General features: G+C 31.6%; 1 protein-coding gene across 4 annotated transcripts in view; it reads left to right on the top strand.

Moving 5' to 3' along the window:
• The window catches only part of LONRF2 (LON peptidase N-terminal domain and ring finger 2), an 80,201-nt gene that overhangs the window by 49,277 nt on the left and 15,286 nt on the right, over nt 1–15,638 (top strand). Inside the window, exons 3-9 of one of the 4 annotated variants that reach the window (XM_031959140.1) lie at nt 5,542–5,664; nt 7,563–7,724; nt 8,510–8,726; nt 10,275–10,374; nt 10,910–11,024; nt 13,236–13,357; nt 14,621–14,779. In XM_031959140.1, coding sequence (XP_031815000.1) covers nt 5,542–5,664; nt 7,563–7,724; nt 8,510–8,726; nt 10,275–10,374; nt 10,910–11,024; nt 13,236–13,357; nt 14,621–14,779 — 998 coding nt within the window. The remainder of the gene's footprint in view (nt 1–5,541; nt 5,665–7,562; nt 7,725–8,509; nt 8,727–10,274; nt 10,375–10,909; nt 11,025–13,235; nt 13,358–14,620; nt 14,780–15,638) is intronic. The other 3 variants (XM_031959141.1, XM_031959142.1, XM_031959143.1) reach the window with 3 other exon arrangements.

Genomic DNA, 15,638 nt, shown 5'->3' with positions numbered 1-15,638 from the left:
AGGAACAGATATGGCTCCCAGGAAGTCACTAGGATGATATATGTAAAGAAAGGAAATGTGTTGTTTCTTTTACCATAGTCATTCTAGAGAGGCTCTGGAATCTGCTGCTCTCATAGAATGAAAGCATCTTGGAACTGGAGTAGACTTCAGGTATCATCTAACAGTTTCTCCATCTGAACTTTGAAGATATTTTTATAATATTTGTAGAATGAAGACACTGGATTATATCTCTAAATTTCTTTCTACTTATATTATAATTCCTATAATCCTAACAGATGGTCTTGTCAGAAAGATTTATGATCGTGGAGAATTCCTTTTTTTTTTTTTTTTTAATAAAGTAATTCATTCTATTTTAGAGCAATTTTAATTGTTAGAAAGTTTTCCTTGTTTGAAACTAAAGTTTTCCTTCTTATACTTCTGTACATCGATCCTATTGCTATTCCAAGTGTCCAGGTGAAACAAATTTAATATCAATTTTGGACCTTATTTCTAAATAAGGTCCTATATCCCATGGGAAAATGTCATTAGAGCTACTCTAGCAATTTCTTTTTTCTTTCTTTCTTTTCTTTTTTTTTTTTTTTAATAATTTTTTGGTATATATGTTCCAATTCAAAAAATGATTATCTGTTAACATGCCTATTTTGTGTTAGGTGTTGAGGATATAAAAATAAAAATAAACAGATTTTACCTGAAATGACATAATGACAATAAAATTCAATTAGATATTCCGGTTTCAATTTGGAACTGTGCTCTAAGAACTATAAAAATGAGTATGCCCCTTGACCAAGCAGTAGTGGTACTGTCCCAAAGAGGTTGGGACCTCTTAAAAAGAAAAGGACCAAAAATATTTATAGAAGTTCTTTTAATGGTGGCAAAGAATTGGAAATTGAGGGGATGGCCATCATTTGGGGAATGACTGTAATGGGCTGAAGCTCGAGTTGATGCACTGAGGTCCCAAGCACGTGAGGCTAAATAGCAATTGGATGATACTCTATTAATATATGCTTGGAGAAAGAATGGCTCCCCCCCACTCTCTGCAGGTTTTGATGTGTTGTATAGCAAATGTCGTAGAGATGATTTTGGTGGGTGGAGAGAGAGGCAGAGAAGAGACTGCTGATCGGATTTGTGTTGCCACTGCTCTCACTTCCTATCGCAATCCCCCTTCACCTCTGCAAAGAATAAAGATGAGGATTTTTCCCTTAACCTGACTCCGGCTGATTTTAAAATACGCAGTCATCACAAATGACTGAACGAATTGTTGTGATGGAATATTGTTATATTATAAATGATGACCAAAATGCTCTCAAAAAAACTTGGAAACACTTACATGAACTGATAGAAGTGAAATGAACAGAATCAGGAGAACTTTGTACACTAACAACAATATTGTGTGATGATCTACTATGAATAAACTTTTCTATTCTCAGCAATACAATGATTAAACAATTCTGAGGGTCTTTTGATGAAATATGTAATCTATTTCTAGAAAAAGAACTGGTAGACCCTGAATGCATATCAAAAATACTTTTACTTTTTTTTTTTCTTTATTTTTCTTGGATTTTTTGTATATGTTTTCTTTCACAGAATGACTTACAGGGAAATGTGTTTTGCCTGACTACACATCTATAAGCTGTGTCAAATTGCTTGCCTTCTCAATGAGGGTAAAAGTAGAAGGAAAGAATTTGGAACTTAAAATGTTTTTAAAAAGGGGGAGGGAGAGGAATGTTAAAACTGGTTTTGTATGTAACTGGGGAAAAATAAAACTTAAATTAAAAAAAAAAATTCCGGTTCCGTGCAACTACCTACATAATATCCATCTATCTGGTCTTTCTCAGATAATGGCAATTGTAAACTATTCTGAAAGTAACAAAAAGTTTAATTTTAAGGGGAAAAAACTGTTACCCTTCCTGAATTATCAATTAATAACATTTCTTTTTTAAAAAAAAAATACTTATTTTTAACATTTAGAAAAAAAAAACAACTTTAGAGTTCTATATTCTTTTCTTCCCTCCAGTTCTTCTGCCCATTGAGAAGGAAAGCATTATGATATCCATTATGTATGTGAAATCATGCAAAGCATGTTTCCATATTAATCATGTGGCAAAAGAAAAGCAAGGGAAAAAAAAAGAAAGGAGAAAAAAATTATACCCCAGTCTGCATTTAGACTTCATGAGTTCTCTCTTGGAGGTGTATAGCAATTTTCATAATGAGTCTTTTGAAATTTTCTTGCATCATTGTATTAATCATAGTAACTAAGTTTTTCTGATCTCCCTTAAAATATTGCTGTTATTGTGCATAGTATTTTGGTTCTTATTTTACATCAGTTCACCTAAATCTTCCCAAGTTTGGGGTATAATTTTTTTCTCCTTTCTTTTTTTTTCCCTTGCTTTTCTTTTGCCACATGATTAATATGGAAACATGCTTTGCATAGCTTATTCAACCCATTCCCCAGTTGATGGACATCCCTTTAGCATGGAATTTCTTAGAAAAAAAGAGAAGAGAGATATCCAAGTAATTGATTTTATAACCTTTAGAACCCAGATTTCTTCATTCATAGTCCATTTCTCTTTTATATATCTAATGAAGCCATTCACTGGGAGCGCCTTCTTTTCCCTCTTCTTTATCTCACATTACTCAAATACCTTCCCCCACTATTTCCTCCTTCACTCTTGTATTACATGAAGGAGTAGCCCATTTCTCTGCCAAGCAAAGTTCTTTACATGAACAAGTGATCCTGTTCTAGTCTGTCTTCTCCAGCAGATTGCCTCCACTATCATCCCCACTCTAAAGAATCTTCAGTCTACCTATCCACTCTGACTGCTTCCCTACTGCCTACAAACACACTCAGGTCTTTCCCATCAATCCAAAATACTCCATCCATGCCTACTAGATATCATTTTCTATCTTGTTTCCTGTTCATGGCTAACCTCCTTCACAGAGCTGTCCGTAATCCATGCCTCCCCTTCCTTTCTTTTACCTTCTACAATCTGATTTCTGAACTTATAATTCAAATGAACCTACTCTCTCCAGTTATCTGTCATCAAGGCTTAACTCCTGAGTCTATCAGGTATTTATTTATTCACCCTTACCTTTTCTGCCCACCTTGTAGCAATTAACACAGTCGATCATCTTCCTTTCCTTATTCCTCTCCTCTAAGCTCTCGACTCTATTCTTTCCTGGTTCTCCTTCTGCCTGTATGACCACTCCTCTTCCTACTCTGGATCTTTATCCATTAATAGGTGTCCCATATGGTTCTATCCTGTGCCCTCTTTTCTTCCCTGTGCCCTCTATACTATTTTGTTTGGTGATCTCAACAGCTCCTTTATATTCAGTGATCATCTCTGTGTAGAAATATATTCAACTGCAACTTCTCTCCTGAATGTCAACGTTAAATCTCCAACTGCCTATTGGACCTCTCTTATTGGATGTTCTATAACTATCTTAAACATGATATGTCCAAAACTTAATTCATTTTCTTTTCAATTCAATATAAGTTTAGTTAGCACTTCTGTGTGCAAGACACTGTGCTCAACAATAGGGAACAGGATAAGAAAAAGACAGTCCTTTCCCTCAAAAAGTGTCTCATCTTAATGGGGGAGGTCAGCTCACCAGAAGAAGTTAGAATAGGAGGAAGGGGATCGAAGGGGTACCTGGAGGTCGGGCATCTTGTTCCAGAAAGCCCAAAAGGGGTATGCATTGTTCATTATTTCCCTTTAGCTCTTAGTCCCCTAAACTGATCATCTAACTGTCATCCTCAGCTTCTCTTCTCCCATTTCCAGTCTGTTACCAAATCCTGTCAATTTTACATTTGTAATTTTCCCTTTAGACATTCCTTTTTCTCTTACTTTGTACTTTTATCACCTTATGCCTGAACTACTACAGTAGCCTTTTGATTGCTCTGCCACAAGTTTGTCTCCATTCTAGTCCATCTTCCTGCCAAATGATCTTCATAAAGCATATGTCTGACCATGTTACCTTCCACTCCCCTCAGTAAGCTCCAGCAGTCCCTGACCACTTCCAGAATGAAATAGAAATTTCTCTTTTGGTTTTCAGAATCAGTCAATAAGCATTTATTAAATGCCAGATACTGTGCTAAGTGTTGGGAATTCCAAAAAAAAGTAAAAAGATGATCCTTGCCCTCAAGGAGCTCACAGTCTAATGGGGTGGGGGAGGGGGAAGAAGCAAACAGATATGTATAAATAAGATTTATAAAATAAATATGGAATAATTAAAAGAGAAAGGCAATAGAATTAAGAGGAGTTGAGAAAGGCTTCTTGTAGAAAGTGGAATTTTAATTGAGACTTAAAGGAAACCAAGAGGCAGAGATAATAAACCCTTTACAATATGCCCTCTTACTTTTCCATTCTTCTTAGTCCTTAGACCTTAATCCTCCTCCACATCTTCTATAATACAATGACACTGTCCTCCCTGCTCTTCTTTGCACATAACACCCTACATCCCGACTTGGTACATTTTTTACTGAATAAGTCTTCAGTGCTTCAAGTTCTTTTCATTTCTGCCTCATGGCTTTCATGGCTTCCTTCAAGGCTCAGTTAAAAGTTTGCTTTTTAAAAGAAGCTTGTCCTAGTCCTTCTGCATGCTAGTAACTTCTTCAGTGATTGTCTCCAGTTTATCATCTGTGCATTGTACATGTTTATAATGCAAATAGTTACTTCTGATTTAAAATTAAAATAAGCAAATGAGTTAAGTCTACATGTTCTAAGGTAAATTGACAAAATAAATCACTAGAAAAAATGAGTTGTATTTCATAACAGCAGAGACTTTAAAAAATACAGGGATAAAATTGAGAGACCATTGCTAATCTGTGTGACCTGCTCTTATAGCTTACATGCCTAAAGCACAGAGATAGGTGATTGCAAATATGGCAATCATTTTTTTTTTTTACATGAAAATCTCTTAGATTGAAACAGTAAGGAATTATAGGGTGATTTTAATTTTCATTTTGGTAAATCTATTTGAACATATAATAAATTATACACTTAAACTAGAAGACTCCATCAAGGCTGGGAAAAGGTTGACATAGTTTCTGTAAGGAATTAAACTTGATGATGGTGAAAGTTTGGTGAAAAACAACACAGTTTGAAACTCAAATGAGGTAAATTTATGGTGAATGAAAGAAATTACTGCTTCTCTTTAAGTGGACACTGATGAAACATGTAAATGAATTTTTAAAAATGTATAACATAGCTATGAACACCTCTTAGCAAAAGCTGAGCTATCAGATTGACCTTAGAAAGAACAGTCAAGCCTCCTATATGTAGCTTATCTCTTCTGGCTATAAAATACTAGAAGTTCCTTTGTAATTTAGTAGGTAGATAGCTTGAAGATATTTAGATTTTAATAATTTGGCATTAACTCTGGCAAAGGAATATAAAAAATAATTCAAGCATGTTTCATTTATTTTAAAATTTGCTTAACAAATTAATTGCAATGATTATTCTTTAAGCTTATTATTCTTGAAATAGGATGAATTACATGCATGTTGCATTTTAAGTATTTTTTTTTATTTGCTACATATAGGGACATTATGTGAAAGCTCAGGCTCTTTCTGGATTGGGAAGAACTGAGGAGGCATTGAAGGAGTTTCTCTATTGTGTTGCCTTAAATCCTGGACGAGGAATAATAAAGAAAGAAGCCCAAAAGGTAGAGTGATTATTTGAATTTTTTTTCCTTTAAATTGGGCTACTTTTTTTTTCTTTAAAAAAAAGTTTTAGTGTATTTTATTTATTTTGTTACACATTTCCCAGTTGCATTTTTTGATAAATATTTTTTAAATTTTAAGTTTCAAATTCTCCTCTCCTTGCTGTCTCTCCCTCATCCATTGAGAAGGCAAACAATGTGATATTAATTAATTGTACATGTGAAGTCATGCACAACATATTTCCATATTAGTCATGTTGCAAAAAAAAGTGAAAAAAGGATACTTCAGTCTGGAGATTGATAATCTTTCTCATCATGGGTCCTTTGGAATTATTTTGGATCACATCTTGAATCAGAATAGCTAAGTCTTTTCAGTTTTATCTTTGTTACAATATTGCTCGTTACTATGTACGGCATTCTCCTGGCTCTGCTCAATTCATTTTTCATCAGTTCATAAAAGTCTTTCCAGGTTTTTCCAAAACCATCCTGCTTGTCATTTCTTTCACCTTTGTAGTATCCATACAACAACTTGTTCAGCCATTCCCCCAATTGATTCTTCCCCCCACTTTGATTTCCAATTCTTTGCCATTAGGGATACATTTATAAGTTCTACATTTTTCTTTAAATTAGCTATTAAGCACTTTCTCTACATTTTATGAATTTAAGAATTTTGCTATTCTGGTATCTAAGTTGGATACCATTTTCTCCTTCTGTGGCCATATATAGTGCTTTCTAGTAGTAAATATCCACTATCCAATTCTGTATGAAATAATATTGTATTAGTGGAAATAGCGATCTTTTGCACTTGACCTTGTGCATGTGATCCAGTAGACTTGGGTAGATAGACCATTTTCCCCTTAAATGAATAACTAAAATAGTTGGGAATAAAAATTCAATTTTCAGTAAATTTTTGATTATATCATATATTGTTCTCAAAAAAACAAAATCACTCGGTGGCCATCTTTTCTGGTACTGTCTTTTTGCATTTAAGTTGATTCTAAGACCAAAGAAAATAAGTTTATTGTTGGATTTTTTTTCTCAAAGCCTCCCCAATTTGGTATAGCCTTCCAGAGTTCAGATTTCACTGACATAGCCTTCAAAGCTTGCCTCCATGCCTTCATCAGTATGATCTTAGTGGAAATTGGACTTGAGCATAAAGGACATAAAATATGTTATTGAGGATTTTTATTTATGACCATGTGGCCAGTAATGAGAATGAGAAAGGATAAATAAATAGCCCCAATATACTAAAAGAACAAGAAAAAAGCCTTAACACATTGATTAGATCTTTCATGTGAAAACATGGACAAGATAAAAATGTTGAGATAATTCATAGAATGAGATGATATGTGGGAGTGATAATCTGCATCAGTGGAAAATGTACACCAAAGAAATGATAGGTACATTAAAATATCTTAGTATTGCAGTATATTGATGCAGTATAAATGAATTTGCCTGAATTTTTTCTTAATTATTTAGATTTTCACTTTCAAGCATAGTACAGGCCAACTTTTTTTTGTTAAGAATTTTTTCCTGTAACTTTCTGGTACTTCAGAGAGAAATAATTGTTTCTTATTTATAAAAATATTTTAGGAAACTTTTGTCATATGAATCCAGTAACATTTTAAGCATCAGAGAGTATTAGCTTAACAACCAGGTAGTGTAACTACTCAAAGTTGAACTTCTAAATATTTCCTATGGGAAAATCAATCCCTGGGTTATTGGGGAAGATCTTTTTAAACTTTTAAAAGATTTTGTGTGTGTTTTTTATTTACACAATGTAGATTGTTCTTTTAGGAATTCTTTACACTTCATAATCTGTAAGCTTCCTGTAGTATGTTGTCTCTGAAAATAAGGTGGCCCCAAATATTTTCTTTTTTTTTTTTTTTATAATTATTTAGATAATGTGTGAAGTGTTTTTCTCAGCTTTGGAAAATATACATGAAAATTTAACATCTTCCTTCCGAAGTCGAACACCTTATACCAGATTGAAATCTAAATTTATGAGTAATGTAAATACCCAGACTGAACTAGAAGATGATTCTAGTGCAGGATGTTCTAAGGTAGGAAGTGCATACATTTTTTGGTATAGTTTTGATTTAGTAGTGCTATAATGTTCTAAAAAGTATTTAGCAAAATAGTTAAGATGTTAAATACAACATGAAAAATACACAAATAATCCTTGAGCTATGCTTAGCTTTAGTTTGTCTTTTTCAGTGCCAATAAAAAGTACTCCATTTTGCAAATACCTCAGTTGTAAAAATTGGTCATTTAGAAGATGTCAAGAAGAATGATGAAAATAATACTTGTGCTCATTTATATGACATTTTGAGGTTTTGTATGCATTGGGTATCTTGTACTCAAAATAACTCTGTGAGGCAGCTACTGTAAGTGTTATTACTCCTATATTATAAAAGAAGAAACTAAGGTTTGGAAAGTTTAAGTAACTGCTCTGTGGTAACCAAATTGTTAAGTGTCAGAGGTAGAATTTCAATTCAAGAATCCTCTAACTTTTAAGTTCTGAATCTTTTGTGCTATATCACATAAATAACTCAAAAAAGGGTTAGAAGAAATGCTCTTTAGGGAAAAAAGATGAATCTCTTATTTTGCCTTTTTGAAGAGGAATTGGAGGGATTATTCTGATATTTGAGATTTTTTTGTGTAGAAAAATGAAGCAGGTTCTCAAGAGAGTCTCACCATGAAAATACTCCATTTTAAGATTTAATACCAATTGCAACAGTTGTAGAAGAAAATCGGACACTCTTGTTTCTTTAAAGATCATTAAGCTTTTTTTTTTTTTTTTTCCCTGATGTTTCCCCCTTAAATTGTTTATATCTTTCATTCCCAGGATTCTTTGTTCCAATTCAACAAAACTCTGTCCCAGGAGTCTGATGTTTATCAAAATTCTGATTCTTCACCTTCACATCATGTACTTGATCTACATTTTGAAGATAAAAAAACTACTTTTAAAACCGCCCTTTCTAATATTAATTTAAAGAGAGAACTTCCCACCGATTTAGAAGATGTACAGAATCTGAACATCCCTAACAAAATTTCCAAGGAAGGTTAGTGGCCTATAAATAGTTCACTAGAAGATGTGACTTCAAAGCATTGAGTGCTGAGTTATGTTGTGTATCTAAAAAAAGGTGGTAAGTGGGATGCATGCTATCATATTTGTCGGTATATAAAACAAATTAAGTAAAATGTATACAAATTTGTGATTCAGTCCCCTGGGACTGGGAAATCCCTCACTCTGGGAAAATCACTCAAACAAAAAACTTTGAAAAAATCATTGCATTTTTTGAATTCAGAAAAGTATAGTCCAGTATTGTGAAGTGAGAGAAAAAAGAAATGGAAACTTCATCAGTGATAATAGCAGAAGTGCTATTAGGTTCTTAGTTTGAACATAAATTTAATGATTTCCCTAAGTGTGGTTTTCCAATACTTCACATACAACTAAACTTCCTAGGCATATTTTTTGCTGCAGATTACAAACTACTAAGTGTTACATAATTACTCGAGTAATAAAGACCTCCAAACATTGGCATTTTCTTCAGTTGTTTGGTGAAAGAAATGCTTGTGTGTTGTTTTCTTTCACATATAATTATTTATTGCCATTTATTTTAAATATTTGTTGTGCTTTACATCATAATAGCATAAATTACACATTCCATTATTAGTGCAGATGATTTATTTATCTCTCTTAAAGAAGGTATAGAATAAATCTATATGTATTTATTAAATCAGAAATAGTGATATCTATACCATAACCATTCTTCATCAAACCAGTTAAATTTTTAGAAATAGAGTCCAGAAAGCAGAATTCTTTGATCTAGTCACATTAGGTCCCAGCTACTTCAGCCCAATTAAAATTGGGGGAAGATCAATTCCTGATAGTAATGTATAGGGGAGCTTTTGGAAGTAGACCTTTTTGTCTGATGTAACAAAAGTAATGATTATTAAGATTTTTTTCAGTTACATAAAGTTTTACTTAATTTTAAACTTTAAATATAAACTATGGTAAATTAAATTTAATCTGTGTTAAATCATTATGTAATTTTCAATACAAACATATTAATAAATATCTGTAGTGAAAAGAGATAGTAATATAGTAATATGATAGGTTGAAATCTACATTGGACAAAAAATTTTTAAGTCATTAGTTTCAAAATTCTATTCCTAAGTAAATCTAAAACTATCACAACAACAACATCATTACTTAGAGTAAGTAAATTAACTTATTCAGGTCCTTTTCTTTCTCATGCCCATACTTTAAAGGCATTAATTATCATTGACAAGAACAAGTAGTTACTAGTAATAGATATCATTAGTTGTCATGTTAAGTAAGATTAATTTTTAAGTCAAAGATAGCTCATAAATAATTTTCAGGATTAGTTTAACTTACATGATTGCCTATATAAGAACATAATTTGTATATGCTTTCTAATTAAAAGACAAACAGTGTACTTAACTTGGTATCTTTCTAATTCTATAAAACTTGTTATATTAAATTTATATACTGCTTTTCTTCCCAAGAAAGGGTACACAGTGCATTTTGTCATTGAAATGCACTTGACTGAATCTTATTAATATTTGTCAATTCTTTTTCTTAGATGGAGAGACCTTACCTCAGATTGTTCCAAATACTAAAGTGGGAGAGAGTCCAGTAATCTTGGTAGATGCATCAGACTTTGAATGTTCTCTTTGTATGAGGTATAGTAGAACAGAACTATAGAACCAGAAAATAAAAATCATTTAATTTTTGTGCCTGATAGGAAAGTATTTTATTCTTTATTATAAAGCTCCTTAACCTAGGGTTCATGAATTTGTGGTCCTCTTTTATAACTGTTTTTATGCAATTAGATTTGTTTGTATTTTTTTGTAATATAGTGATTTTATTTTATACCTTTAAAATCATTATTCTAAGAAGAGGTCGATAAGCCTCACTATGCCTTCAAAGGGGGTTTGTGACACACAAAACAGTCTGAGAACCCTGGTTGTAGTAGGTAATTACATAATTATGAACTACTTCATAAAATGTTATAATTATTAAAAAAAATTTTGAGGAAATATTTCTCTATTTTCTATTGATAAGAAGTTGAAATAAAAATGAAATTGCTCCTGCAACAGTAGTAGAAGTACTGGATAAAGTTAAGATGAATAAAAATTAAGTTGTGAAGTCTTTTCTGAATATTTTCATGTTTTTGTTGAGAACAAATAATAGATTTTGTTTTCTTCCCTTAATCAGGTTATTCTATGAACCTGTTACCACTCCATGTGGACATACTTTCTGCCTAAAATGTCTTGAACGCTGCCTTGATCATACACCAGACTGTCCATTGTGCAAAGAGAAGCTATCTGAAGTAAGCGTATTTATTTATAGATATTATACTATGTCTCATCTCTGGTAGATAATTTCTACCCACCTTTTGGCCTTGTCATTGGGCAGGACTGTTTCTTCTCTCTGACTTTTTTCCTCTTTAATTGCACACACGTAATTTATTTTTAGGGTCATATAATTTAAAGGTACAAAGGATATATACTCAATAAAACAGATTCAAGTCCCAAATATATATAGCGTGTAATCACTTTTCAGTTAGTCAGAAACCAGAACCATTAAAACTCATGTTTCCTTGGGAAATCAGATGTTTCTTTATCTCTCTTTATAGTAATTATTTGTATCTTGTGAAAATAAATATAATAATGTAGAAACGGACCTCTAACTCATAATTTTTTTAATCATCCTCTTGATTTAAGTATATATATATGTGTGTGTGTGTGTGTATATATTTATTTATTTATTCTATTTAGATGAACTTCACTAGACAAGAAGTAAGGAGACCTGGGCTTCAGGCCCAGTGTTGTCATTAACTTAGGGTTTGATCTTGGACAAGTCACAACCAGTCAGGATTTGGTTACTTCCTCTATAACATAGGGATATACCATACCACATTTTAAACCCTACCAATGATTAAATTAGACACTTGATATAAAAGCACTTTGAAAAGTTTTTAAAGTGCTAAACAAATGTAAATTACTAACAATAATACTTTATATAAAATCTAGGGTTCCATTTAAAAAAGATTTGGCACCAATCATAGAAAAATCATTTATTTTAACCATTTTTTTTTTTGCTGGAAATAATCTATAATACACATTTTCAAGTTTTCTAAAACTATATCCTGAACATGTTTTTAATGTTTCTTTAAACACTTATCCATTATACATATTTGCTATTGTAAAGTGTTGCTTTTAGTAGGGACATTGAGTTCTGTAGGATTCTCTGTCTCTACATTGAGTAGCCTGAGGTTTTTTGCTTTTGTATTGATAATGATTTTATTTCTCCTTTGGCTCTCAGCTGTTACCTTTGTCATCAGAATGAGCCTGCTTGTAATGTGCTGTTTTGTTAAACCATTATCTGCTGTTGAAGGCCATAGATTTTTGTGACAGTTATTTGTATCTGTTCCTTTACCCTCCTATCCCCCCAAGGTCCCAGCAGTGGTACAAATGGCTGAGGCTTCTAGCAGTCAGATTCATAAAAGTGGAGCATTATTGTATTTATATTGTCATATGTGATGGAGTATTAAATCTCCTGGTACATAGAAAATCATGTATGCCATATGTGAACTACCAAGTTTTTTAAGAATTTAAAAATAAAATATATAAATACATAAAGAACATAATTAAATAAATACCGTAATTTCCAAGGTACTTTATGATCTTATAGTGTCCCCAGAACAGTTAGTTTGCAAATTCAGCTATCAATTATTGTAGATATGCAGAAGTCCCACTTAATGGTATATAAATAAATCAGCTTTTATTGTGCTTACATTTCCTATCTGGCCTTTGCCATATTTATAAATTTATAAAACTCCTTAGGAAGAAGATAAAGCATGTGGACAAAGACTGAGGGTAACAGTAAAACGAGGGTTGGTCTAACCAATGAGACAGCCTCCTGGAAAGTTACAAGAGTGGTGCTCAATATTGAATCCAGTGATTCCTTCCCTTCCTCCTCCTCCCCCCCCCAAAAAAAAAAAAATTTACTTAACTTATCTAGCCTAGTTTGTGTGCCTGAGCTAACCCTAAGAAAACAAAACGTTTGGAATTCAATATAATACTTCAATCCTTCCTTGAAAATACATAGCTTGGCATATGTTGAGAATAAATTTCATCATGTCATATTTCCATATTGGGAACTTGTACATGATATAAGACCAAGACATGCCATTTTGAATTTATTTTCTTTTCAGTCTGAGTTTTAGTTAGAGAATTATAAGGAAGGTTAAATTATAACAAATAATGTTCTTCATACTAGTTAGAGCATCTGTATAAACAGAAAAGTTTCAAAACAACTTTATATATTTGCAAGGTACTAGATATTTCTCTTTTTTTTTTTTCTGTAGTGTCCTACATTACCATATAAATCTTCCATACTTTTTTTTTCTATATCCCTTTTTTGTATCTTAAGACTTACAGATAGGAGTTTTATAGTCAAAATTAAAATTACTGTGTTGAATGTCTTTGGATTTGCTACATGACAATATGATTGTTGTTTAACATTTATTTTATTTCAGTTTTTGGCAAGCAGAAGTTATAAAAAAACCACATTGACTGAAGAATTAATACTTCATTATTTACCAGAAGAGTTATCTGATAGAAAAAAGGTTTATGATGATGAAATGAAGGAGTTATCAAAGTAAGTACAAATCAGTATCTAATTGAGATGTCAGAAAATACATTTTTGTTAATCTTGTCGTCTTATAGACATATTTTTTAAATGTAGCAAGGAAAATGAAATTGTAATTTGGAGATATAGTTATAAATGTAATAAAGCAGATTTGTGTTATAATTGAATATGAAAGAACTCTAATGATGTTGGTTTAGCTTTAATATGAGGTATTATATTACCTCTGAAATCTCAGAACTTTTCCATTTTTTCTAAGTATTATTGTAAACTACTACATAGTATTAATAAAGTCATTAAAAAAAAACAAACCGTTTTCCTATCTGTATCCTCAAACTTTTTAAATCAACAAACTAATGTTTTATATAGTCAGGAAATTGTTTCTCATCACCACTCAAAAATGGGGGAAGGAAGGCCCAGATGAGCAGAGGACCTTACTTTTCACTAAGGCTTAGGATTTTGACCTTGCTCACTGAATCAACCATGAAATTGTCAGTGTTTTAAAAAATCTTATATTATTTCAATTGCCAACATATATACACATTTTAATATCTAAAAAATAAAAGAAACTATGAACTGGTATCTTTTAAAAAATATTTATTAAACTTAACAAGAGTATAACAAAATTACCCATTTGTCTATGTTCCCTTCTGAACTTTGTTTTATTCTGTGTATTTTAAAATATTTTAACAATGCTTTTTAAAAATATCTTTCTTTCTTTTTTTTTTTTTTTTAACTATTTTTTCCTTCCTTTTCTTTCAACCCATAAGTATAGGCAAGCAGTACAAATCAATATTAACTATAGCTAAAATCATATTTCATCCTCATTTTACCCAGAGTAAGAGACTTCATCATCATTTTTCTGAAGCAATTTATCAATGCTTTCATCAAAATTCAGCACTCATTGTTTTGTTTTACACTATGGTAGTCATATTGTAAATTGTTCTCTTGGTCCTATTTCATTAGTGAATCACATCATTTCATATTAGTCTTCAGATCTCTCTGATCTGCCATATTTATAATTTCTTATGATATAGTAATATTCCATTTTCTTTATATCACCCCAGCTTTCTCAAATGTTTCTTGTGGTCATGTATTTCATTTCCAGTTCTTTGCTACAGCAACAAAATGTGCTATCAGAAGCCAGATTTCATTATTTAAATGAAAGTTCTAGTTTGTTTTATATCTGTTTTATATCCTTCCAGTTATTCTCATCTGATCTGAGTAGTTCAGCTTAAGTGTGTAAATAAGTTAAAATTTTTCATTGTTTTACAGTTTGACTAAAGATGTTCCCATCTTTGTGTGCACCATGGCCTTTCCTACAATCCCTTGTCCACTACATGTCTTTGAACCTCGATATAGGCTTATGATAAGAAGATGCATGGAAACTGGCACCAAACGATTTGGCATGTGTTTAGCTGATGAGCTTAAAGGGTAAGAAATTAGATAATTAAGATTTTAAAAGGTCCTAAGGATAAATGTACAATTTCAAATTTTTTAAAAAGAAACAGTTCTATCTTTTGAGTTTTATTGCTCTGTATTTGCAAATGCAGTCAATCATTAGTCTTTCATCTTATGTGTTACATTATTTTGTGTGTTATTATTTGAATGAGGCAAAGTGAGGAGAATAAGAGGGTATGGGTAAAATAAAGTGATAGGGATCAGGAGCTAATGATATACTTAACTATTTCAGCATCAGTGTGGTGAAATTTAGCTTTTTGCACTAAATTGCCATTAAATAAAATTGCCTAGGGAGTTTCCCCCCCCTAAACATGTTATTAAGAGAAAGCAATAAAGATGATTTAAAAAATCTGAGAAGATATGAGTTCAAATTGTGAAATAGATTGTATTTGACATACCTAATTGCCAAACATAGTCTCAGTGTTTATTAAATCACTAGGACTTATCTTCAATTTTAGGGTTTGTCACTTAGAGAAATGTTTTATGTCATAAGGAATTTTTGTCTCTTAGAATATTTCTTTAATATTATAAGATTAATCTTTTCAAAATAAAATTAAAATTTGTATAATTTACCATACTAGTTTTATAAATTTTTATATTTTATATAATATATCATATTATATAAAATATAAAAATATATATAATTATAATTTTATAAATTACAAAGGCATCATTCTTTTTCCACATGGCCCAATGTAATATACAGAAGATTCTGCTCTCATGAATTGATGTTACTTTTTTATTATTCTTGCCTCCAATCCTATCCACGAAGTCATAGACTTCTAGACTGTTAGGACTGGGAAGGACTTTGGTGATTGATATATAAGGGGAG

Source organism: Sarcophilus harrisii, chromosome 3, assembly GCF_902635505.1.
Source record: "Sarcophilus harrisii chromosome 3, mSarHar1.11, whole genome shotgun sequence".
In the NCBI taxonomy this organism is placed as follows: domain Eukaryota; kingdom Metazoa; phylum Chordata; class Mammalia; order Dasyuromorphia; family Dasyuridae; genus Sarcophilus; species Sarcophilus harrisii.
Note: the sequence above shows the minus strand (reverse complement) of the source record. Positions and strands in the feature narration are given on the sequence as shown.